The 24,447-nt window shown below is 37.9% G+C and overlaps 1 protein-coding gene, 1 non-coding gene and 2 pseudogenes across 2 annotated transcripts; all 4 read right to left on the minus strand.

The window, feature by feature from the left end:
• Positions 1–576: 576 nt before the first annotated feature.
• LOC143604950 (small nucleolar RNA R71) lies at positions 577–683 on the minus strand. Its single transcript, XR_013148399.1, has one exon. It is a non-coding gene; the product is annotated as a small nucleolar RNA R71 (small nucleolar RNA).
• A 17,605-nt stretch (positions 684–18,288) lies between these two features.
• On the minus strand, positions 18,289–19,217 carry LOC143604219 (uncharacterized; annotated as a pseudogene).
• Positions 19,218–19,224: 7 nt separating this feature from the next.
• LOC143604230 (uncharacterized) lies at positions 19,225–19,968 on the minus strand (annotated as a pseudogene).
• Positions 19,969–22,698: 2,730 nt separating this feature from the next.
• On the minus strand, positions 22,699–23,487 carry LOC143602873 (uncharacterized). The gene has a single exon (XM_077079850.1). The coding sequence runs from the start codon at positions 23,445–23,447 to the stop codon at positions 22,842–22,844; it is 606 nt and encodes a 201-aa protein (XP_076935965.1). The 5' UTR covers positions 23,448–23,487; the 3' UTR covers positions 22,699–22,841.
• Between the last annotated feature and the right edge of the window lie 960 nt (positions 23,488–24,447).

Here is a 24,447-nt window from a genome sequence, read left to right on the forward strand (position 1 = left end):
GTTCGTTTTCCGTTCCGCGTTCTTCCGGGTGATGAAGGTCCACCACGCCCGGTCCTGAGCTTGTTTCACCTCTTTCTGAGCCCGAGCGACATCTTCGAGAAGGTTTGAGGAGGAGAGCACGCGAGGTTGCCGAGGTCATTGAAAACGAAGAAGTGGAGGATACTGACACCCCCGAGGTAGAAGAAGAAGAGATGGCGGACCCGAACGATCAAGGTCACATGGACGACTTTGCCACACCATCACTTGAAGGTTATGGCAGTAGCGTCACACAGCCCGAGATTGCAGTGAGTTTCGAGATCAAGTCGAGCATCATTCATATGGTTGAAAATTCTGTTTCTTTTCATGGTCTCCAGAACGAGGACCCTCATGCTCACGTTTCACATTTCCTTCGATTATGTGCGACATTCAAAATTAATAGTTGTTTCTGATGATGTCGTGAGACTTAGACTTTTTCCATTCTCACTTCGCGGGTCTGCTCTGGAGTGGTTAGAGGCACTCCCTTCCGGTTCCATCACGACTTGGAATCAATTAGTTGAGCAGTTTCTTCTTCAATATTTCCCACCCGATAAAACTGCTAAATTCTGAGCAAACATCACTGGTTTTCGTGTCGATAATGACGATTCACTTCATGCCGCATGGGAGAGGTTCAAGGGCTTGCTGAGAAAATGCCCTCATCACGGTTTGAGTCGCGGGCTTCAGTGTCGTACATTCTTTGACGCTTTATCCGGGGCACAAAAGCAGGCGTTGATCAGATTGCGGTAGGAGATTTCGGTAGATGTACCCCAAATGAGGCGCTTGATATCTTAGAGAAAGCCGCTAAGAAGAGTTTCGCGTATAATCTGCCTCGTAGTATTCCTTCCTCTAAGGGTGTTCATCACGTTGATTCAAACACCCTTGTCTCCGCCCAGTTAGAAGCTCTTACTAAAAGATTTGACCAAATGCAATCCGATCTTGCCAAATCTAGTTCTCGTTGTGGTGTATGTGACGGAAAACACCAGACCAGTCAGTGCCAACAGGCCATAGTGGTGGAGGATGTTGACTTTGTAGGCCGCCAAAACAATGCCTACAGCAACACCTACAACCCGGGATGGAGAAACCACCCCAATTTTAGCTGGAAAGATGGTGGCAGCAATCAAAATCAAATGCCACCGGGTTTTGACAGAAAGCCAAATTATCAAAGTCAAACCCAAAATCAATCTTACCAGCAAAAGCCTCAATTTCAGGGTTCCAGCAGTGTTAATCAGTCAGGTGGGGGGACTAGCGTTGAAAGCCTTTTGTCCCAACTCTTGGCTAAGACCGAGACCTCAAACAAATTGGCTGAGCAGAGGAACCTGAAAATTGATGAGACTCTCCAGAGGCACGATCTTGAGTTGAGGAATCAGAAAGCGTCCATGCAAACCATCGAAAATCAAGTTGGACAGATTGCTCAACTCCTTTCTGAGAGACAGCAGGGTAGCCTTCCTAGTAACACCGAAAGGAATCCAAATGCTGAGGCTAAGGCTATTACCCTGAGGAGTGGTAGGACTACTATTCCTGTTGACGCATCGGTTTCCACACCAAAACCGATTGCGGATGAGATCGAGACTGAGACTCCTGGTGAGGTGCACTCGAGGCTAGACCCAGCAAGTACCGCACAAACCAGTGAACCAGTTAGGACTTATGTTTCTCCCATTCCATACCCAGACCGTTTGAAGAAGCAGAAGATGGAAGAGCAGTATGGGAAATTCATAGAGCTTTATAAGCAGTTACACATTAATCTTCCGTTCCTTGATACCTTGAAAGAAATGCCGAAGTATGTTAAATTCTTGAAAGAGGTCCTCTCTAATAAGAAGAAGTTGGATGAGCTTTCTTGTGTTACTTTGAATGAGGAGTGTTCCGCGGTCCTTCACAATAAACTGCCCAAAAAAATGACCGATCCGGGAAGTTTCACCATTCCTTGTTTGATCTGTAGTTTGTCGGTTAGTAATGCTTTAGCCGACCTAGGTGCTAGCATAAACTTGATGCCTTATTCCGTTTTTTCCAACCTAGACCTAGGTGAGCCTAAGCCAACTCGCATGAGCATCCAGCTTGCCGACCGTTCTTTGAAATATCCTCGCGGTATAGTTGAGAATATGCTTGTGAAAATCGAAAAATTCGTGTTTCCAGTCGATTTTGTGATCTTAGACATGGATGAGGATAATAATGTACCACTTATCCTAGGTCGTCCTTTCCTAGCCACTGCTAGAGCTCTCATTGATGTCTGCACCGGCAGACTCACTCTTAGAGTTGGAGACGAGGAGGTAACCTTTGATATTGGGAAATCCATGCGACACCCACAGGATCATGATGACGTGCTTTATTTTGATACCATTGATTCTTGTCTGTGTGAACACCTTCAGGACACTTGTGAGGAGAGTTCTCTGGATACTCAGTCGATTATTGGAGTTGGTTCTGACCTTGTCATTGAGCCTCTACTTGAGGAGTTGGTTTATGGCGTAGACCACGAGCCTCCTGAGTGTTTGGAGAAAATTGAGGATGTTGATCGCGTTGCCGAGCCTATGGCAAAACCTTCTATTGAGGACCCACCATCCATTGATCTTAAGGAACTTCCGTCCCATTTGGAGTATGCCTTTTGGAGGATGGGTCCCGTTTGCCTGTTATCATTTCTTCGAGTCTGTCGAGTGAGGAGAAGGTTAAATTGCTTACGGTTCTCAAAAGGCATAAGCATGCGATCGCTTGGAAGATCATGGATATAAAAGGGATTAATCCATCCTTTTGTACCCATAAGATCTTGATGGAGGAGGAGTACAAACCTGTGGTGCAGCATCAAAGGCGTCTCAACCCTAATATGCAAGACAGTGTGAAGAAAGAGGTCATCAAGCTACTCGATGTTGGATTGATTATCCGATCTTTGATTCCCCATGGGTGATCCCTGTGCCGGTTGTACCGAAAAAGGGCGGTATGACGGTTGTGATGAATGAGAAAAACGATTTAATTCCTACTCGTACCGTCACGGGATGGAGAGTTTGCATTGATTACCGCAAACTCAATGACGCCACGAGAAAGGATCATTTTCCCCTCCCCTTTATCGATCAGATGTTAGAACGACTGTCGGGAAAAATGTTCTATTGTTTTCTCGACAGCTTCTCGGGATACTTTCAGATCCCCATCTCTCATGAGGATCAGGAGAAGACGACATTTACATGTCCCTATGGCACATTCGCCTACCGGCGGATGCCCTTTGGATTGTGTAATGCCCTGCCACGTTTCAAAGATGTATGGTGGCGATTTTTCATGATATGATCGAGGACTCCATGGAGGTTTTCATGGATGACTTTTCTGTTTTTGGGAGTTCTTTTGATCATTGTTTGAGAAATTTGGAGAAAATGTTGGCCAGGTGCGAAGAGGCCAACCTTGTTCTTAAATGGGAGAAATGTCACTTCATGGTGAAGGAGGGCATTGCATAAGATTTCACAGGCGGGGCTTGAGGTTGATCGAGCCAAAATTGATACCATTTCTAAGCTTCCGCCACCGAATTCGGTGAAGTCTATTAGGAGTCTTCTTGGTCACGCGGGTTTTTATCGGTGATTCATAAAGGACTTTTCCCAAATCGCCCGCCCAATGACTAAGCTCCTCGAGAAGGATGCCCTGTTCATTTTCTCCTCTGAGTGCCTTCGTGCATTTGAGTTGTTGAAGGAGAAATTGGTAAACGCTCCTATCATGGTAGCCCCCCGACTGGACTCTTCCTTTTGAGTTGATGTGTGATGCTAGCAATTTTGCACTTGGGGCAGTTTTAGGTCAAAGACGGGATAAGCATTTTCACCCGATTTACTATGCGAGCAGGACTCTGAATGACGCGCAGGAGAAATACACGACTACCGAGAAAGAGCTCCTTGCTTTGCCTTCGATAAATTTCGGTCTTATCTTGTCCTTTCTAAGACCATGGTGTTCACGGATCATGGAGCACTTCGTTATCTTTTCAGTAAACAAGATGCGAAGCCGAGACTCATTCGTTAGATTTTATTGCTGCAGGAGTTTGACATTGAGATTTGTGACAAAAAGGGCGCTGAGAATGTCGCGGCCGATCATCTCTCTCATCTTGAGTGCTCAGCTTCATCGGAACAAGTGGGGGTCCACATAAATGACAATTTCCCCCACGAGTTTCTCATGCATGTCGAGAAGCGAGATGATGATCATCCTTGGTTGGCGGACATCGCAAATTTTCTCGCAAGTGGGATCGTATTAAAGGGCCTTACTCACCAGCAAATGAAGAAATTCTTTTCTGATGTTAAGCATTATCTTTGGGAGGATCCCTATTTGTTTCGTGTCGGAGCCGATCAGCTCGTGCGTAGGTGCGTGTATGGTGATGAAGCACGCAAAATCCTGAGTCACTTCCACGAGGGCCCGACCGGAGGACACCATGGAGCCACATCCACCGTGAAGAAGGTCTTTGACGCCGGTTTCTTTTGGCCAACCATCTTTCGTGATGCTCATGACATGGAGCAGTCTTGTGATGCTTGCCAAAGGGCAAGCAACATCTCATCACGAGACGAGATGCCCCAGCGACCGATTCAGGTTTGTGAGGTTTTTGATGTGTGGGGCATCGATTTCATGGGACCTTTCCCGACTTCTTTCAGCCACCGTTACATCCTAGTAGCCGTTGACTATGTTTCAAAGTGGGCCGAGGCGCAAGCCTTGCCCACTAATGACGCTAGGTCAGTGGTGAAATTCTTGAAGAAGTTGTTTTCTCGCTTTGGTGCCCCCAAAGCATTGATCAGTGACCGTGGGACTCATTTCTGTAATGCCTAGTTGGAAAAGGCATTGTCCCGATATGGTGTTCATCATCGCTTCTCTACACCATATCACCCGCAGACGAGCGGGCAGGTCGAGTTTACCAATCGGGGTACCAAAAGAATCCTTGAAAAGACGGTTAGTCAGAACTGTAAGGATTGGTCTGAGAAGCTGGATGACGCATTGTGGGCTTTTCGTACCGCATACAAAACACCGATGGTCCGGCCCTTTTAGTGTGAGGCAAGTATTCGACTATGGTACCATTGAGATCGGCCATGAGGATGGACGCATCTTCAAGGTGAACGGTCATCGTTTGAAACTCTATTTGGGTGAGCCGGTCGAGGTTGCACTGGAGGTTCTCTCCCTCCACCCCATGAAATAAGTGTGGGGAGTGTGAGTCTAGCTATCGACTCCATCAAAATTTAGCATGTTTAGGAATTTCGTAGTTTTTTTTTATGTGTTTTGTATTTCTTTGTGTTTATGTTTATTTGTGTAGTACTTTATTGGTATGTAAACTTTATCTTATGGATTGTATTGTGGATTTTGTTCTTTTGTTATGTCATGGATTTGAAATTGTTGTGTTTATTGAGCATGTCATGGGCGTATTTTGGTTTGTTTTGTTTTGCTTTGGTTTCTTTACCATATTGGTTGTTGGACGCTCGTGGTTGCATGGTCGGGTCTTTGGTTTGCCACATTGCCGAGTCTTGGAGTCACCTTCTGGCAGCTTTCTGGATTTCAGGGGAGTTTTCTGTTCTCTCTTTGCACTTTACTTTTATAGTTTTTTGTTGTACATTGAGGGCGTTGTAAAATTCAAGTGTGGGGAGGGAATTTGAACTTTGTTTGTCTAAAATTAAAATTTTTGCAAAACTCCTAAATAAAATTTTGTAACAAATAATAACCATTAAGCAATTTTTAATTCAAACTTTAATTGCATTGTCCTAAAGCACAAATCATTAAGACATTCAAGCCGAAAATCTTTATAAAGACATACCTTTAACATGACAAAAAAAAAGATTCACATTCTTCCTTTGCAAAATTTACCCATTCCGCCCGTTTCCGTGAGTTAGCCTCGTCAGTTGTTTTTGCTCATGTTTTTGCGGGCAATTGAGTGAGCCGGGTGATTATTGCAAAGTAGAACTTGTTTTTGGCATGCATTTCAAACCATATACACATACATAGTATAAAACATTTGAGGAATTTAGGATAAACCCATGTCTAGCCATTTTTCACTTATATTTCCTTACCCACATTATTCCCCTAGTAGCCCATGTTTAGCTTTTTCCCGTTTTTTTTTCCTTTTCACCCTATTTTTATCGCCCACTTAGCCATAAAGCCTTTTATTTTTCACCCATTTTTGGTTAGAAATCTGGTTCGGCTAAGTTAGTTTGTTTTTCATTTCATTGTTATGTATTTTATCACTTGGGAATATTAGAAGCACAATGCTATCTCCCAAAGTGTTTTATTAGTTTGTATTCATTTGTGTAGTCTTCAAAAAAAAGCAAAAAAAAATAGAAAAAAAAATGTTACAAGAAAAGAAGAAAAGAAGAAAAGAATAAGAAATTTAGTTCATCCTATATTGATGAAGGTTGATTTCAAAGAGCATTTTTTGGTTCGTTAGCTCTCGGTTCGTTTAGACCACATGGTTTAGTTAGTTTTTATTTATAACTAGCTTAGTTCCGGATTTTTCTAGCCTTTTAGCCACTTTTCCCAAAAATTCCTCACCCTAACCCTAAGCCAAATTACAACCCTCAAGTACTCGTGTTTTATGCTATGTATGTGTCGGTTAGATTTGAGCCTTAAACAAGACTATGCTTTGTTTGGTCATCGTCTTGGCATCGAGTGTTCTCAACATACAATATTACATGTATGATCACTAAATATAGCCGAGTGTATGAGTGAACATTGTGAGATTTGCAAGGTGGGAATGTGATGGAAACAAATGTAATGTTCTTTAGACTATGTCTTCATTTTTAATAGGCTTGTTTGGAAACATCAATAGTGCTTGCTTGTAAATCTTTTAAAAACTTTGAATGATTATTGCTTGCGGGTTATTCTTGTTTTTGTGGAGTTTGTTTCATTTTCTTGAGGACAAGCAAAGTTCAAGTGTGGGGATATTTGATGTAACACAAAGTGTACACCTTTTAGTATCAAATTATCCTCTTATTTTGGTAAAACTCCATGCAAATTCGTTGTATTCGGTAATTATTTGAGTTATTTATGAATTTGCAGGTCCGGGCGCCCGCCCGACGAAGAAACGATGAAAAGATGGCGTTTTTCGGACAAAAATCAAGAATCTGCCAAAAGTGCATGACCATGCTAAGAAAGTGCATGACTATGCAGAGAGCAGGTGCATGACCATGCTAAGGAAGTGTATGGCCATGCTGAGCAACTGCACCATCATTCACTTTATGGGTATGATGGTGCACCTTTATCGGAACCCGTGCACATCTAATACCTTGCCAAAGTGCATGACCATGCTCTGAAACGGCACCATCATGCGCCTTATGTGCATGACGGTGTCACTTTATTGGAACCCGTGCACATCTACTATCGTGCCAAAAGTGAAACTGCACCATCATGCACTTTTTGTGCACCATCATGTAATTCTGAGGGCACGAGCCCGTGCACTATCCGATGCCGAGGGCAAGACACATTAATTTTGAAAGTGCACTAGCTAGTGCCGGAAATGCACGACCATGCACTTTTTGTGCATGACCGTGCACTTTTTTGGAACCTGCAACTCTGATCCGCCGAAAGTGAAAGTTTGACTTACCCAAAATAGTGCACGACCATGCACTTTTTGTGCATGACCGTGCACTTTGTCCAGAAGCTTATAAACACTTATTTTCACTTCATTTTGGTGTGTGGAGCCTTGGTGATTCTCTCTCAACCCTTGAAAATTAGTTTATGTGTTCCTTGAGAGTTTGAAGGCTTCCACCATCCTCAAGATCCATCATTCCATTCTTCAATCCTTGCTTGATCTTAGTTTTCATTCCTTTGTTCTTTAACATGTTTTGTATGTTTATTTCTAGTTTGATTGTAGTTGTACTAAGCCTTATGGGCTAATTACTTTTGCTATCTAGACAATGTTGAAACTCTTATTAATGTGATATATTATATATGCATGATTTTGGTAAAGTGGTTTTCTTTCAAGAATATGGTTGAATTTATAAGTTGATATTGATGGTGTTCATGTTTGTTATGTTACATAACTTTGTTAGTTTTGCAAATGTTTAGGCATTCATGTTGGAAAACTATGTTCTAGATGTTTGTTTGTAAACTTTGAATGTTCATGAAATCTTTGTTTACATTACTAAGTTAGGAATGACTAGTAAAAATTAACTTGGTTATATAATTATTGATGAGTATGAAACCCTACACTTAATATTGGAAAATTGATGAGTGTTGTTATGATTCTTGACTTGGTGATGACTTGCTAGTTAAAGTTTCATAAGTTTATATTAATTTCATGAATTTGGCTACTTTAGTGTAATCTTAGGTGGTTAGAATGTTGTTCATGCTAGCTTTCCTTTGATTATGAGACTTTGTTGTTTTAACAAACAAGTTAGTCTATGTTTATCTCTTGATTGAAAACCCATCATGATGATTTTTTGCTAGTATTAGGTTGCTTTATTGTAATCTAGTATTTATGTTTAGATTCATGATGTTTAATATTATTGTTATTTTATCATATTAGTAGAGTGGATTCATGTCTAGGTAGTTTGTTGGATTGATTATATTCTTGTGTTTTTACTTGCTTATTTTCATTGTATGCAAATTTAGTTAATTAAAAATTCAACTTAAGATTTACTTGTTCGGTTGGTCATTTACAAAGATTTAGTACTAGAAATTTGTCGTGTCCATGGATTGATACTCGGTTCTTACCGACACTTTATTACAAACAATAGGTACACTTGCATTTCGTGTGTGGTTTAGTTGCAGGTGAAAACCTATTTTAAAACCCGATTTGTGTGGAACTTTTACTTAAATTTTTATATATATATTCACAAGCATCAGAAGCCAATACGATTGGCGCTGGCAAGGATCTACCCAGATTTGACAAACAACCAGCCGTTCAGGCCAAATTGGGGCTGTTAGGTGATAAATGGGCCATATTGGATAATCTTTGGTGGTCTTTGGGCTTTGGTACAGGGGTAGGCCACGATGTGGAGCTGAAACTTGTTGTGGGTCGATACACCCCAGATCTGGGCCTGTTTTATGGGGACGTACAGTTTGTCACTCAGTGTTGCTTTGCGGAGTTCCTTGGGCCTGCGTTCAAAATTGGCGATAGACGCCTTGGTTGGAAGGGGGCACACTTTGGATCACTCGTGCTGACCGGCGTCTGTCTTTTGGCACGTTTACCTCTATTGGAATTTTCTTTACTAGTGAACTGCTGGGTATTCAGTGGTGGTACAAGCGTGCCAGTCTTGTTATTGTGTTAAGTATTGGATCATATCATTTGTGGATGGTGCATGGGCAGGGTCGACCACCTGAAAACGCTCTCGGGGAAGCCTCCGCTTTGTTATCGAGTCAATTGTTCGTTCCCAATCTTGAGGGCAAGACTGTTTTGAAGGGGGGAGTAATGATAGGAATCGTATCTAGTTTCTAGTCTAAATGTCGTTTGTCTATTTTAGGAGGGGGTCAAGTGCAACTTATATTTCTATAAATAGTTATCAATAGCTAATAGGGAGGTCAGAGTATGTTTTAGGTTTAAGATGGCATTGCCATGGCTTCCGTGTATGCGGTGAGAGAGGGCTAGGCCCGGGAATATCTTGTAATCTTTCTTTACGTTTATAATAATATAACCATTCTCCCTTTTTATCCCTACTATCTTCTCTAAATTCAATCTACAACATATCAAACCCTATCATAGGCATACAAAGTGTTCTTAAACATGATGCTATAAATTTTGGCATGTATCACCTATGGAACAAAAATCCCCAATTACAGGCAATTGTTAAACATACTCAAAAAACAAAAATGAAAATATTGGAACCTGGGTCCGACCATTGTGATGCATTTAAAAAGCAAATAAGAAGTGTTGGGTTGTTGCAAATGTGTATTTAACTTGTCAAGCGGTTTTCACATGTTACCTAATAAACTCTTCTTATCTTGACCTTGATGTCCAGGTACTTTCATGCCTTTTTAACATCACATATTTAATCATACTTAACAATATTTGTAGGGCATCAAACTATAAGAATAATGAGGTCTTGAGTAGTTAATGAAAAAGTATTAAAGTTGTTTTGATATCTCAAAGTTGTAAATATACATTTAGTTTTGTTATTGAGTTGTTTTTACTTTTTAGTGTTTTTGTCATGTTAATTCCATTCAAAAGTATCCCCGCCGGCATGTATCTTTGAAGAAAAAAGAATATACAAATTATAATAAACAAGTGTTTTGATCATAACAATTCTTAGGGCTTAAAGGTACCTGGTGCGCCAAGTTCTCAAGACTACTTAAGTTTAGGGAAGCTGAATCGCTTCATGATCTGATGTATGCAGCCTTAAACTACACTTTTGTGCAAAAAACTGCTTATACGGTTTGAACATGTGACCTCAAAGTAGACTTAAAGGTGGTTAAATTTCTTTTATTTTCATTTGTATAAGGCTAATTATTTGATATTTTAATACTTATTTAGGGGTTTATTTGGGATTTCTTATTTTTGCTCCTTATAGCTTATAACTTATGGGTTATAAGTTATAAGATGTTTGAAAAAGTTAGATTTTGTGAGTATATAAGTTATAAGTTACAACTTTGTAACTTATGTTTAAATAAGTTATAAGGATGTAAAATAAGGAATGTCAAACACCCCCTTACTTTTCCACAGGTTGTATATATACATTGTTATAAAGCTACTTATGTCTCAATACATTGTTATAACTTATGAAGCTACTTAATGTTATGAAGCCAATTGTCATTATAAATAAATCAACTACGATATTTAGTTAATAAGGATATATTATTTTTAGAATCTTGTTTTCACAAAATTAGCTCTAAATAATTAGTGTTATACAACCGTTAGCTTGGTTTAGTGATAAATGTGTATGGCTTATAATCAAAAAGTTGTGAGTTCTAGTATTCTCACATTGGGTAAAATAAGTGGATAAAAAAATTTTAGTTGTTCAAAATAAGTAATAAAAAAATAATTATTGTTATTTTGCAGCGAAATAATTTGTTAATAAATTTACCAAGCATCGTTGTTTCATTGTCGATACTCGATTGATTCACGATTTAAACAAACAATTAAACAATAAATCAGTTGGTATATTAAAATCAAATACTTCTATTACTCGTGTAATACAATTGAAATTTCAAACGATATCCTAGCTATCACTCTAGCTACGAAACAAGATAACTTCAAATTTCCTCTAGAATTGGAACAGACAAGTTTTCGCATTGAATTCACACACAAGCACTCGACACAATAAATTCTACGGTTAAGTGGTAAAAGACTCAATGCGAACTTTTGTATTTATAATCGATAGCGCGCAATGGGGAGAAGCCTTCATCAGGTGGTAACCTGCAATCAATAACGAATTTCATAAGCCTCATATGCAGTAACCACCATCAGTGGCAAGTTCCATTGATTCTCCATCAGTTGTGAGTTACCTGTTAGAGCTAACCTAAACTATGAACAAGTGCCATTAGAGACACGTTATGTCAGTTCCATGGAATCCTTTAGTGGCAACTCTTTTTCGATACAGATCTTCACATTATAACGAGACTTCATTGTTGATAACTTGAACGCCCCCCCCCCCCCAAAAAAAAAAAAAAGTTGCCTCACTATTGATAGCCAAGTTAGTCTTCTTGGATGATCAACACATGATACCTTTGAACCAAGCAATACTCTTAAAAACTTAACCATCGGAAGGTGATGACCTGCAACAAGCGAAACCATTATATAAAGTGAAAGGAATACAGTGCAGAACCAGCTCAAAATGTTAAATCCCAACCAGCTCACCAAGCCGCCTGTTCCAATGGTGATTCAAATTGATCCAACAAAAATTTCGAAGTCAAATATAAAGTGAAAGGAATACAGTGAAGAACCAGTAGTGACCTATGCTAATTATTTTCACAGGTATCTCAGATATGTTTGGTACAGCCCGGGACTAGTAAAATAGCCCACAAAAATCATGTAACATAATATCAAAGGCAGAACTATTTCTCGGGCTGTACCAAGCAAGCCAGAGACCGCTGTGATTAATGATTAGTTAATTTAAGTAAAATGATCTGTATATATATTAGAAAAGGAAATACTTTATATAGGCCAAAATCTGGATGGCATGAGAAATATGTGAACCACATATCTTCCAAAACTTGCAAACGGTTCGAACCACATTATATGGCATGAGAGAAGATAAAATGGTGTGGAATATGTGAACCGCGTACAAAGTGTTTTCTCAAGGCAAAGAAAATGTGAGCTACAGACAGGTGGTTCATATGTATGTAAAATCAATAAATCTAAAAAAGGCCCATTTCATAAACTTATTATCACCTTGAATTCAATTACATAATCATAATCCATTACTTCTAAACACTCCAATTTGTTAAGAAAGATTTACTTATCTCAGATTAACAGATTGTACTTGAAAATCTCATATCATGACTCCAAATCCATAAGATACTCGAAACTCTTAACACATGCCTCAATGGTTGTAAATCTACACAACATCTAAGAAGCTCAAACACTAATATGTTTATAATCTATTTATTTGCAGCTAATATATACTAAAATCCCTAATTTTCTTACAAATTTATCATCAAACAGGAATACCCCAATTTTTATTTATAGTTCACAAATTGGCAAAAATGGTTACACAAACTCAATATCACCATTAACTATTAACTAACACAATATTATTATAACTCTTAACTAACTCGTAACTAACATTTTAGATATCATTACTCAATGTAAATAAAACCTTTCACAAAACTGACAAAACATAGATACTTAATTTATAAATATTCTCGAAAACAGGATGTTACATACTATCATAACAAGAGATGATCAAACAGGCTGGCATGGTTAATGACAACAAACCATTCCGGTTGCTAACTTGATATCAAAATAATCGAAAGTACTGCAACAGAGTTCGGCTACAAATTAAGGCGAATAAATGGTCATCAGATCCTTGCAATGAAACCATTAGTTAAAAAAAGGATGCTGATTAAGCAGGTAATCTTGATGAGCATGCGCATAGAATCCGCAGATGACTGATTGAGCAGAAATGTCGCATTAACTTACATTGTATTAGTAAAAAGTGAACACCAAACTGTTTAATTCATCCATTGCAATGGACTACTGACTTAAGGAATCTATGTATCGAATATAATAACATGAATTTGTATCATTTAAACTGATTTTAAGATTCATGTTTATGCTACTACTAAGTACTAACCTTTCGCAATAGAACTCCATAACCAACTTATATAAAATAGATTTCATGCAACTGACCAAGAACAACATATATTACCATTACTATTAAAAACCAACAAAGTCATAGCGCTAATGTCATTCTCAATCTCTAAAGTACAATACACTTATACACAGAATAATAGCATTCGAAATTGAGGACAAACTTGAAATCAGGTATAAAGTCAATATTAATGCACTTGTTTGTTCTGTTAAAAAACATCAAAAAGGTTGAAGAACAACATCAGAAAACACAGATGTCATAATCAACTAGCACCAAATAAGTGAATCCATAATCAGTTACACTTCCATTTGCAATGTCAAGCCTGACACTTTACAAATACAAACTAGGCATCAATGAAAACACATTATTCATAAACAAACTTAAAAGCATAATAATGAAATTCTCAATCTCTAAAGTATAATAAACAGCCAAATCGCATCCGACATTGCAGATAAACTTAGAATCAGGTGTCAAGTCAATTTAAATGCACTTGTTTGTTGGGTTAAATAACATCAAAAATGCTGAACAACAACTTCAGATAACACATGTCATATTTAACCAGCTAGCATCAAAGAACTGAATCCATAATCAAATAATACAAACTAAACATCACTGCAATCCATTATTCACAAAATCAACAATTAAAAAAAAGCAACAGAATTACATATATAAAAAAACAGAGATCTGAATCATATTTTATAATTATTAATATGTTATACAATTAGAATCATAACATAACTCAATATCCAATGCATCAAATATTCAAATCTAATCAATTTCAAACCAAACCTGAACCTGCAGATCCTAAATCTCATCAATTAAAATCAGCTATGACTCCAGCAGCAGATAAACAACAACAACATCATTATGATTCACTGCAGCTTCTGATTCAGTTGATACAAAGCGGGAACTCTATTCTATTCATCTCCGACGAATCCGTTCCCGACCTGTACCAAGCGAATCGGAAAACCACCGTGACAATTCTTCACCTATAGATACACGATCTATATGTATATATATATATATATAGATCTGCATGTATGTATGCTAATTGTTATGTTAACTCGAGCTTTCTAAACAGAGTAGATCATATAAACCCTATCTATCTATCTTTGACAGCTTTAGACCCAGATTCTTTTACATGTAGGTTACTTATTAATATCACAGACGAATGATGTGACGCCACGTGGAGGAGGGAGAATTAATTAGCAAAGTAGAGTTAATTGTATAAATGGTCACTATAGTTTGATCAAATTGCATGTTGGTCCCTAGAATTTAAAAAATCTGCATGGCTGGTTTAAAGTTTCGAGATGGTTGCATTGTTGGTCACAGTCAAGAGCATTCACATCGGGCTACATGCCCGAGATCCGATTCCGTGTGGCAACTGACGGACGTGGAGGGAGTTAGACTCCACCGTTGTAGAGCATTGAGGAGTTGTAGGTCCGACTATGCAAACCTGCAACGGAGTTGGAGTGTGCGTCCACCCCCTCCCCTTCTCATACACACCTATATTATATATATGTATACACACACACATATATATATATTATTTCTAGTAGGGTTTGTTGAGATTTGTTGTTGTGGAAAAAGTAAAGTTTTTGAAAAAAGTTTGGAATATGACATGGCGATGATGTGACGTTTGTATGGGTTTTTGTTGTGTATGCTCTAAGTAAATGTAAAATGATATGTACCTTACTCATAATTGAAATATAAAGCCTGTTTGTATACTGTTTCGATTGTGAATGAAACTATGGTTTGAGTCTTTGGTTCTCTCTATTTTCTAATTTTGTTTCCATCTATTTTTTGGATCATTTGAATAACTCGATTCTTATCATACCCCTTAGTATTTGTAAAAAATAGTAAAGCCTATTAAAAAACACAAACCGAAAAACATAAATTAAAATAATTACTAGTCATATGTTTGTCACAATTTGATACATTTTTAATAACTAAGGGTATAATAGTTATTTTATACTTCGGTTGTCGTCCATGTCTGGGGCCAACGGTGCAACCATCTCTCAGAACTTTAGACTATCCATGCAACATTTAAACTTTAGTGATCATACATGCAGTTTATTAAACCACGAGGACCATTTGTGCAAGTATTTAAAGGCCAGTGGTGTTGTAATGAGTGGGTGAAATTACGAGAATGCCACTAGGGGTAGTTAAGAAGGGTTACTGTGGGAGTGAGGGTGGAACAGGAAACTCACGTGGACTGGGCACGGGTATACACATGGAGGGAGGTGGTTAGGAATATTTTCGTCCCAAAATTAGACAAATACATCAAACATGACTAAAAAACAAACAAACAAACAAACCTATTTCAGAAAGTGAAAATAAACAAACCGACATTTAGATATGTCAAAATATGTTATTGCTTAAAACTTTTTTTTTTTTTTTTTGAAAAACAGATGTGTCAGCGAGTCGGTTGTCTTAACTGTTCACTGGTTGAATTGAAATCGGGAATGAATAATATCACATTAGTTTCAAAAGATATTTAATAGAGTAAATTACGGTTTGAGTTCATATGATTTGTTCTTTTTTTAAACAATCCCAGTCTAGATAGAATATTATTAGCAAATAAGTGTTGAGGTATAAACTATATAACCATTTTGGTCAAGGATATTGACGCAACCACAACTTTTTAGTTACATGAGGTCATGTGCCCTTGCACGATAGGCATTTTACTCATGGCTTATTTTAATATATTATAAAATATATTTATATGTATTCATGTGATGTTATTGTTCTTTAAACTTATGTATATGGACTTATTATTTTTAATAAATAATATACTTGATGCTCATGTAGACTAGCGAAAACAAGCTAGAGCTTTAGGTCCAAGCTTAATTAAGGTCTCCAAGTCTAAAAAAAACATTATATATGGATATATAATAATGGGTAAAGTAAATTCAAAGTAGTGTATTGGTGTGGTGCTAAGCTTGCTTGTTACTAAAATATATGTTATGAGTTCAAAACTTATAGGAAACATGTTTTTTTTCTTAACAATTATCATAAAGAGACCCCAAATCATATTTCAGTTTAGGCCTCTATACTCGTTGAGCCCCTACTGATGTGAAATAGTAGTAATGTATATATAAGGCATAGATTTGTTAAAACTTAAAAGGTTAGTTTTTAGAATGAAACTAGGATTTTGGACCCGCGCTTCACGGCGGGACCATTAAATCGAACAAAAAACATAAGTAGAATTATAAAATCGTTGTAAGTCGACGCGAAGCAGTCTGTATCAAGTTACGACATCGAAATTAAACAAAAGAAATAAACTCGCCAATACCAAAATACAACAAATCATATCATATGTAGAACCAAAAAAACCTGCACGTTACAGTTGTGAACTAACACAAATTCAGATAGTATCATCGATACCAACACAAATTCATAAACATAAATTAGTAAGCCAAAAAAATATTTTAAGGCGAGGTACCAAATGTTGCAACGAAAACCATGAAACGATTGGATATTTTTAAATAATGAAAAAAGCTTCGGTCATTGTAAAACCGATACATGTAAACCCGATACTTCCCAAATTTAGTATGTAGCATGCAACCCGATACTTGCACAAAATTACTATAAAATATTACTAAACAAAGTTTAAGAAAATCGTTTAACTAACCGACAAATAAAACATGTAACGCCGATACTTATCCAAATTTAGTGTTTAAAAATATAATTTGTTTAACATTTTAATTAGTTTAAAGAAAAAGTAAAATAAAAGAAATAAAAACCATCATTTGTATTTATGAAATTAGGGAATTAGTGTTTAATGATTTAGTGATTATAATTATTAAAATATTGAATAGTAATTTTGTAAGGAGAATTGAATTCTCCTATTTAATATAAATAATAATGAATAAAGTGAACAAACAACATATACCAAAACTGTAATTTATTTACCCAGAAAAGAAATGTACTGTTTACTGAAAAGAAAGCATATAATAAATAAATTGTTAAAGAATTTTCTTCAAAACGAAAACAAATTAAATAAATATAAAGGGTATTTGGTCTATAAAATCTAAGGATGGTGCCATCTTGTTTACATAGGCCTTTAATGAAAGCTTAGAAAACATTTCTAAAATTAAAATGAATTAATCCAGCAAACATATATATTTCTTTAATCAAATTTAAATGATCACACATACTCACAAATCTAAGCTCAAGAAATAGATAACACGTGAAAAATTGAATCTGCCTTATGACGGTTGAAGAGATTCTAAAAACGAGGGTGTACAAAATAGAAAGTTACATACTTACAATCCGTCTTTTTACTACTTGTTAGCCTTTGTGGGTCGCTTGGATTGACAGTCTTCACTCTTCAATAACAAGGCAACATGGAGTGACTACAAAATATCCTAACGAGGCAAATGGGAAATGAGGTGACACTACAATCTGGGGAACTTGGTTGAAAATCGAGGAATTGACGACGTCAGAGAGATGCAAAGAAGAAAAACCAGTACTACTTGAGAAAATTGGTTTGGGGATTTGGACGGAAAAACAAGAACACTATCCTTCCAAAATTTGTCGAAAAATTGTACCAGAGTATTGGGGAATTCTGGACCACTGCATGGGGGCCTAACCGATCAAAATCCACATTAACGGTGCTAGAAAAAAATCAATACCAGTTTGTTTATATGGATATAAAAACAAGACCAAACACCCATCATTAAGATGGTTTTCTTGGTGCAACTTTAACTTGTCTCTCTCTTGACTTAGGTATCATTTTTGTTTGTATAACAGTTTTGGATCCGTCCCTTAATGAATAGCACCACATGTACGTTTAACATCAATGAATAACCCTTGTTAAATATATACATTACATATATTATTGCATCAATAATTACATAACTTTTTACCAACACGTGTTAAATTAAACAAATTAAAATAAACATTTTCCACAATTCAAACATATCTAAACTTATAACCTAATTAGAAACCTTACTCTTTTCAAATCATCAACATATCAAGAAATTTAATATCTAAATATGTAACTGTAACACCATAACACGACTATATTGTCAGGTTGTCAACGTAACACCATAGCACGACTACATTGGCCGGTTGTCAAGGTTACAGAAATCTGTCAATGCAACTTCGTGTTACAGTGCGGATACACAACATACTTATTAATAGGCAACGATGTATGGCAGTTAACATGCAACCAAAACTTCAACGATCCCAACGGCCCAACCCTCCATCGTGTCCTCGAATTCCCTTTCAAGAACTGCATCACTTTCGTCGTCCCCAATGCCAGCTCAGTCCCTTTCAAGAACGGCATCACTTTCGTCGTCCCCAATGCCAGCTAATTCCCTTTCAAGAACTGCATCACTTTCGTCGTCCCCAATGCCAGCTCAGTCCCTTTCAAGAACGGCATCACTTTCGTCGTCCCCAATGCCAGCTCAGTCAAGTCCTGTCCGTGCGGATCCAAAGGAAGGAATCGACGACGATTCCACCACATAATTCAACTCCAAAGTAGTATTTTTCGGCACTTCAAACGGGTAGCCACCAATTCCCCAATGTTTATCCCTTGGTACGCTAGAATAAGTCTAGTATTGTAGAAACTAACATGTGCTTTAACTTATGGTTTTCGGCTTTTACAATAATAAATAATCGGACGGCTAGAATGCCTTCCTGGTTGTAAACAACGTCGTCTGTCTAGACGGGCAGAGTCGTCTGTTTAGACAGGCAGAGTGGACGTAGAGGATTGGGACTTTGGGACGGATGGATGGCTAGGCCAAGAACCATGTGAGAGGCTCGTGGTGCGGCGTTTGGGGCCGGGACCGCATAGATGGAGAGTGGAATTGTTTATGACGTGTGCTTTCAGCCTGATCAAATAGACTTGGTTCTATACTCGAAGAATACGGATGATCAAATAGACCGCTAATGATTCAAATTACTATTTAAAAAAAAAAAAAAAAACTATCTAAAATATCAATGCAAAAATAAGAGACAAAATGTATATAGCCTTTGACAGTCATATAATTCATCATCATTATTAACCTTGCGATCCATAATCCTTCTAATACACCTTATATACACATCCAAAAACATGAATTAAATCATCATCATCATCATCATCACTAAGAGTCTTAAAAGCCTTGGGCAAATAAAACGGCAACAAAACCCAAAAAGATTAAACCCCCAATACACCAAATTCACCAAAGCCAACACTCTCCCCATAAACAACCTCCTACTACTCCCATCTCCATCTTTCATAATTACCTCACACCTCACCCACTCCATCAACGCTAATACCCTCGTCGAGTTATACACCACCATCACCAACACCCTCATCGGCAACGAAAACCCGAAAGAACCCGCCACCTCTTCCAAAAAATACTCACTAGCCAACAAGAACACATGCGGAGTAGCTGCTTTGATACCTTCAAGAACACCTTCAAATATGCATGTACGCCACCGGAAGGAGAAGACCCACGGCGGCACCGAGGACGGTGTAGAGGCGGTTTTTGGAGTCGAAAACCGAGTGGGTGTGGGATGGGGAGAGGGTTGGGAAGGCGACTTTGGATAGATAGTACATGTAGAAGAAAGAGAATAGTACGAAAGCGAGGTCTAAGGCCGCGACCATGCCCAAGGCAGACAGGACGATGGCTACGGCTAGGGAGTTGAGTTGCTGGAAGGAGAAGCTGATGCCACGGTGTTTTTGTTCATGTACATGTTTGCCTCCTTCTTTAAGGAGCATGTCGCCGGTAGGTCCAACGCCGCCTGACATGTTTTATCCTTTGGCTTTTAGAAAGAAAGAGTTTTGGAGAACAGGAATCGCGTTTGTAAGAATGAGGGTTATTTGAGTAGTGGGATGAATGAGTGTTACACACACGTGGCATAGAGTGAGTTAGAAGGAAGACACGTGGATATGGGGACGAGATGACGTGAAGGGCCGGGGGCATTCAACCACATAAAGGTGTTAGGCTATGTGTAGTGGGCGTGAATGGCTTACAACATCGACCCTGGGTGAATTGTTGGGGGGGAAGCTTTTATCGCCGGCTTGTGTTGTTTGTGGGGGGCGAAATGTGCTTTTTATTATTATTATTATATTGTGATTGAGAGAGGAGGTATATCTATATATATATATATATATATATTATATTTGTAGCTCCAACACCATTACATCCCAGAAACAAATTCTCACTCCTTGCTGATTGAGCGTCACACGACACAAAACGCCTCAATTTGTAGCCCCTCCACTAGACATAGTCTTACGGAGAAGAGCAAAAAACTTACGTGATGATGATTAGGGGTGATATGACACTATGAAGTGCCTTTAAAGCCCCTTCCATGGTGAACAACCTTATTGTTATGACTAGGTCAGTGACTTGTGTAACACACGAATACAAAATATAAATATATGAATTAAATAATAACTGAAACTCCCTCCGTTCCTCTTTAAGTGTTATGGCTTGAAAAACACAAAGTTCAAGGTAAATTGAATGATTATTTTGTTTGCTTACCAAATAACAATAATGTTTTTTTTGATAAATTGGATGTGACTCAATGGTAGAGCACTCACTTTACTAGTGAGTAGGGGTGTTCAAAATTATCCGACTATCCGTATCCGTACTATCCGAATTTTCAGATATCCGAAAATTCGGATTTGGATTCGGATAGTAGTTTTAAGATTTTTCGGATATCCGAATTATCCGGTATTTTAATTTTATTTTTTTTAATTTTATTTTATAACTCTTATAACACACACATACCACAAACACATAACACGAGCAGCAGCAGGCATGGCATCCCTCTTATTCTCTTTCAATGTTCAAACAGTAACCCTCACTCCCCCGTCCTCACTCCTCACGGCAGCCGCAACAGCTGCACCACCGTTCGTCCCACCCTCACGTCACCACCAACACCACCGTTGTAGCACCACCGTCGTCCATCCCACCCTCACGGCAGCACCAGGACCACCATCGTCCGTCTCCGTCAGGCCCACCCTCACAATTTTTTCTATTTCTTTTTCGGAAATTCAGATATCCGAACTTTCGGATTCGGATAGTTATTTTCACTATCCGAAAGACTTCCGGATATCCGGTTTTGAACAGCCCTACGTAGTGAGATGTAGGGGGTTTAAATTTCAATATCACCAATTTATATGGAGATATGAGGGATGACCCTGGCTTTGCCAGGGTTCGAGTCCTGATCTCGCCCGTAACGGGCGTGGGGGTCGGGTTTTATCCTAGGAATCCTCAATAGGTGGACCGCTAGGGGCTCCGTCCGTCCGAACTCGTGGCCGGCTCGGGTTACCTTTAGCAAATGGGGCCGCGTACGAAGCACCCGGCGTTACTTAGTTGGTCGTTACTAAAAAGAAAACAATAATGTCTTTGAAATTTGAGTCAATCTTGTTACCAATAATATCTGTTTAAAGGATATTTGAGTTTGGTGAGACCCATACCATGAATTCTGGTTAAATACATGAGAAGTCTTCTTTAAAAAAAAAAACAATCTGATAACTTAAGAGAATTTAGAAAGTTTTTGTTTATATATATATTTAAGATACATTATATATATTATTAAAAAGAGGATCTTTAAATGTGAGCAAACTTTACTATTCATATTACAATCACAACCCCTCTTCTATATGTTAAGTTACACTTTTGTTTTTTTGGTTAGAAAATAAATATATAAAATGTCTAAACTGGACCCTCGATCCGGATGAATATTATCTAATAAGATTAAAACATGATTTTAGTGTCGCAAGACCTTGATTGGGCCACGTGACATCGCCTTATTGATCCACACAATTTGTTATTTTTTCACTTTACTTCTGGTACCATAACGAATGTAACGAAAATCGACTAAACGCCAATTTTTTTGTGTGTTTTAGTTCTGGTATCATAACAAATGTTTTTACTTCCGGTATCGTAATGAATGTAATAGAAACCAACCGAATGCTATTTTATTTTTAGTTCCGGTACCGTAATGAATCCGAATTTGTGTATGCTGACCTCCTCAATGCCCGAGACCGACAACTCTTGGAGTTTTACCAACAACCGAGTTTAACCGACCCTACCCCATTGGTCTGCCTAAATTTCTCTTTTTTTTTTCTTTTTGATTTTGTTTTGTTTTTAATTTAGTTCCGGTTTCGTAATGAACATAACCGAATTCACGTCAAGTTACCTTCTCAACGCCTGAGAACAACGCCGCTTGGGTGTTACCTCCGCATGGGTTTTTAGCAACCAAATAAATGTCATTTTGAATAATTTTAGTTTTTTATATGCTAATCTTTTTATGTGTTAGGTCAAAGAATATATTTTTTAGAATGTTCGGGCCTTACCTACATTGTTTATACCGCAAATAACATAACCAATACCGAAGGAATTCGTATTGACTCGCTGCTGCAACGCCCAGATTTTACCAAACAATTTCGCCACGCAACGCGCGGGTAAATTACTAGTTATTTATTATACATCAAATAGTTACATAACTTTTTACCAACACGTGTTAAATTAACCAAGTTAAACTAAACATTTTTCACAATTCAAACATATCTAAACTTATCACCCAATTAGAAACCTTGCTCTTTTCAAATCATCAACATATCAAGAAATTTAATATCTAAATATGTAACTGTAACACCATAGGACGACTACATTGACAGGTTGCTAAGGTTACAGCAACCTGTCAATGTGACTTCGTGTTACAGTGCGGATACACAATAGACTTATTAACAGGCAACCACATATGGCAGTTAACATGCAACCAAAACTTCAACGATCCCAACGGCCCAACCCTCCATCTGGTCCTCGAATTCCCTTTCAAGAAGAACGGCATCGCTTTCGACGTCCCCAACGACATCTCGGTCAAGTCCTGTTCGTGTGGATTCAAAGGAATCGATGACGACTCCACCACATAATTCAACTCCAAAGTTGTATTTTTCGGCACTTCAAACGGGTCTGCCACCAATTCCGCAATGTTTATCCCCTGGTACGCAAGAATAAGTCTAGTATTGTAGAAACTAACATGTGCTTTCAAGTTATGGTTTTCGGCTTTCACAATAAGGAATAATCGGACAGCTAGAACGCCTTCCTGGTTGAAAACAATGTCGTCTAGGCGAGCAGAGTGGACGTAGAGGATTGGGACTTTGGGACGGATGGCTAGGTAGCCGATGAAGACGACAATGCCAGCGATTATGATGATGATGGCAATGAGGGCGCATACGAAGGCTAAGAACCAGGTGAGAGGGCTCGTGGTGCGGAGTTTGGGGCCGAGGACGTGTGCTTTCGGCATTGTGATTGGCGGAGTGGGACCGCATAGATGGAGAGTGGAATTGTTTATGATGATGAAGGTAGGGTTTTGATTTTGAAGGAGGAAGGAAGGTATATGAAGATGCCATTGAAAGTGAATGTACGTTACCCATATGTAAAGCATGGTTATGGTTGCACTTTATAGAGACAGACTTGTCAATCTTAGAATAATGAAATTTAAACATGTTGTTTACAACACTTTATTCTATTTATAAACACTCTTTTCATTGAATTTTTAAGAAGTCTATAGATTTTGTGTTTTAAGAGGAAAATATAGTCGGGTCTTTTCTTCTTATATGTAACATCTCAATCGAATATAACGGAAAAGACAACGGGTCATAAGAAATGCACCGTCTCAAATATATAACTTGTTTTTAGCATTGTCGAGTAAGATATTGAGTCATAAGATATGTCTTGTTTCAAATATTATCAACTCATTATAGATGTAATGATTTTGAATGAGAGCTAACATGCTCGAGTTAAACTACTCCATGATGGGTGACTTCACGTAAAGTTTTCTTTGGACGTTGGGTTAACAAAAAGCAATAAGCAAAGTAGAAAGAGTTGATAATATTTAGTTCGTGTAAGAAGTCGGATGTTACACTCCTGAATACTATATTTATATTAGTAGACTTTACCAAATGATCAAGTAGATATAGAAGTGAATTTGAATGTATGAAAATAATAAAAAATAAAGAATTATTTTTTAAGTCTTTTTTTAATTGTAGTTTGCTTACTATGGAACGCATAAAGTGACATTGTGGTATCACCTATGGAACGCATGTTTATAAAATTTACCATATTGTAACACTACATTTGCCAATCATATCTTTCCACGTGTCCAATACCAATGTTTTGGGAAACGCGAGAACCCTTAAAACTAAAAAAAGACCCAACCAATATATTCCTAATCAATAGAATCAGATAGAAAACAATTTGCACAGGATACTTGACTTCAACCCATGTCAACTTAGCAATTACAA

This window comes from Bidens hawaiensis, unplaced genomic scaffold, assembly GCF_021521415.1.
Source record: "Bidens hawaiensis isolate Kalapana, Puna unplaced genomic scaffold, B.hawaiensis_p1.1 tig00001961_1, whole genome shotgun sequence".
In the NCBI taxonomy this organism is placed as follows: Eukaryota; Viridiplantae; Streptophyta; class Magnoliopsida; order Asterales; family Asteraceae; genus Bidens; species Bidens hawaiensis.

Bases quoted from the DNA above. Each gene is read 5' to 3' on its own strand.
- LOC143602873 (XM_077079850.1), bottom strand. From the start codon at position 23,447: ATGCCGAAAGCACACGTCCTCGGCCCCAAACTCCGCACCACGAGCCCT.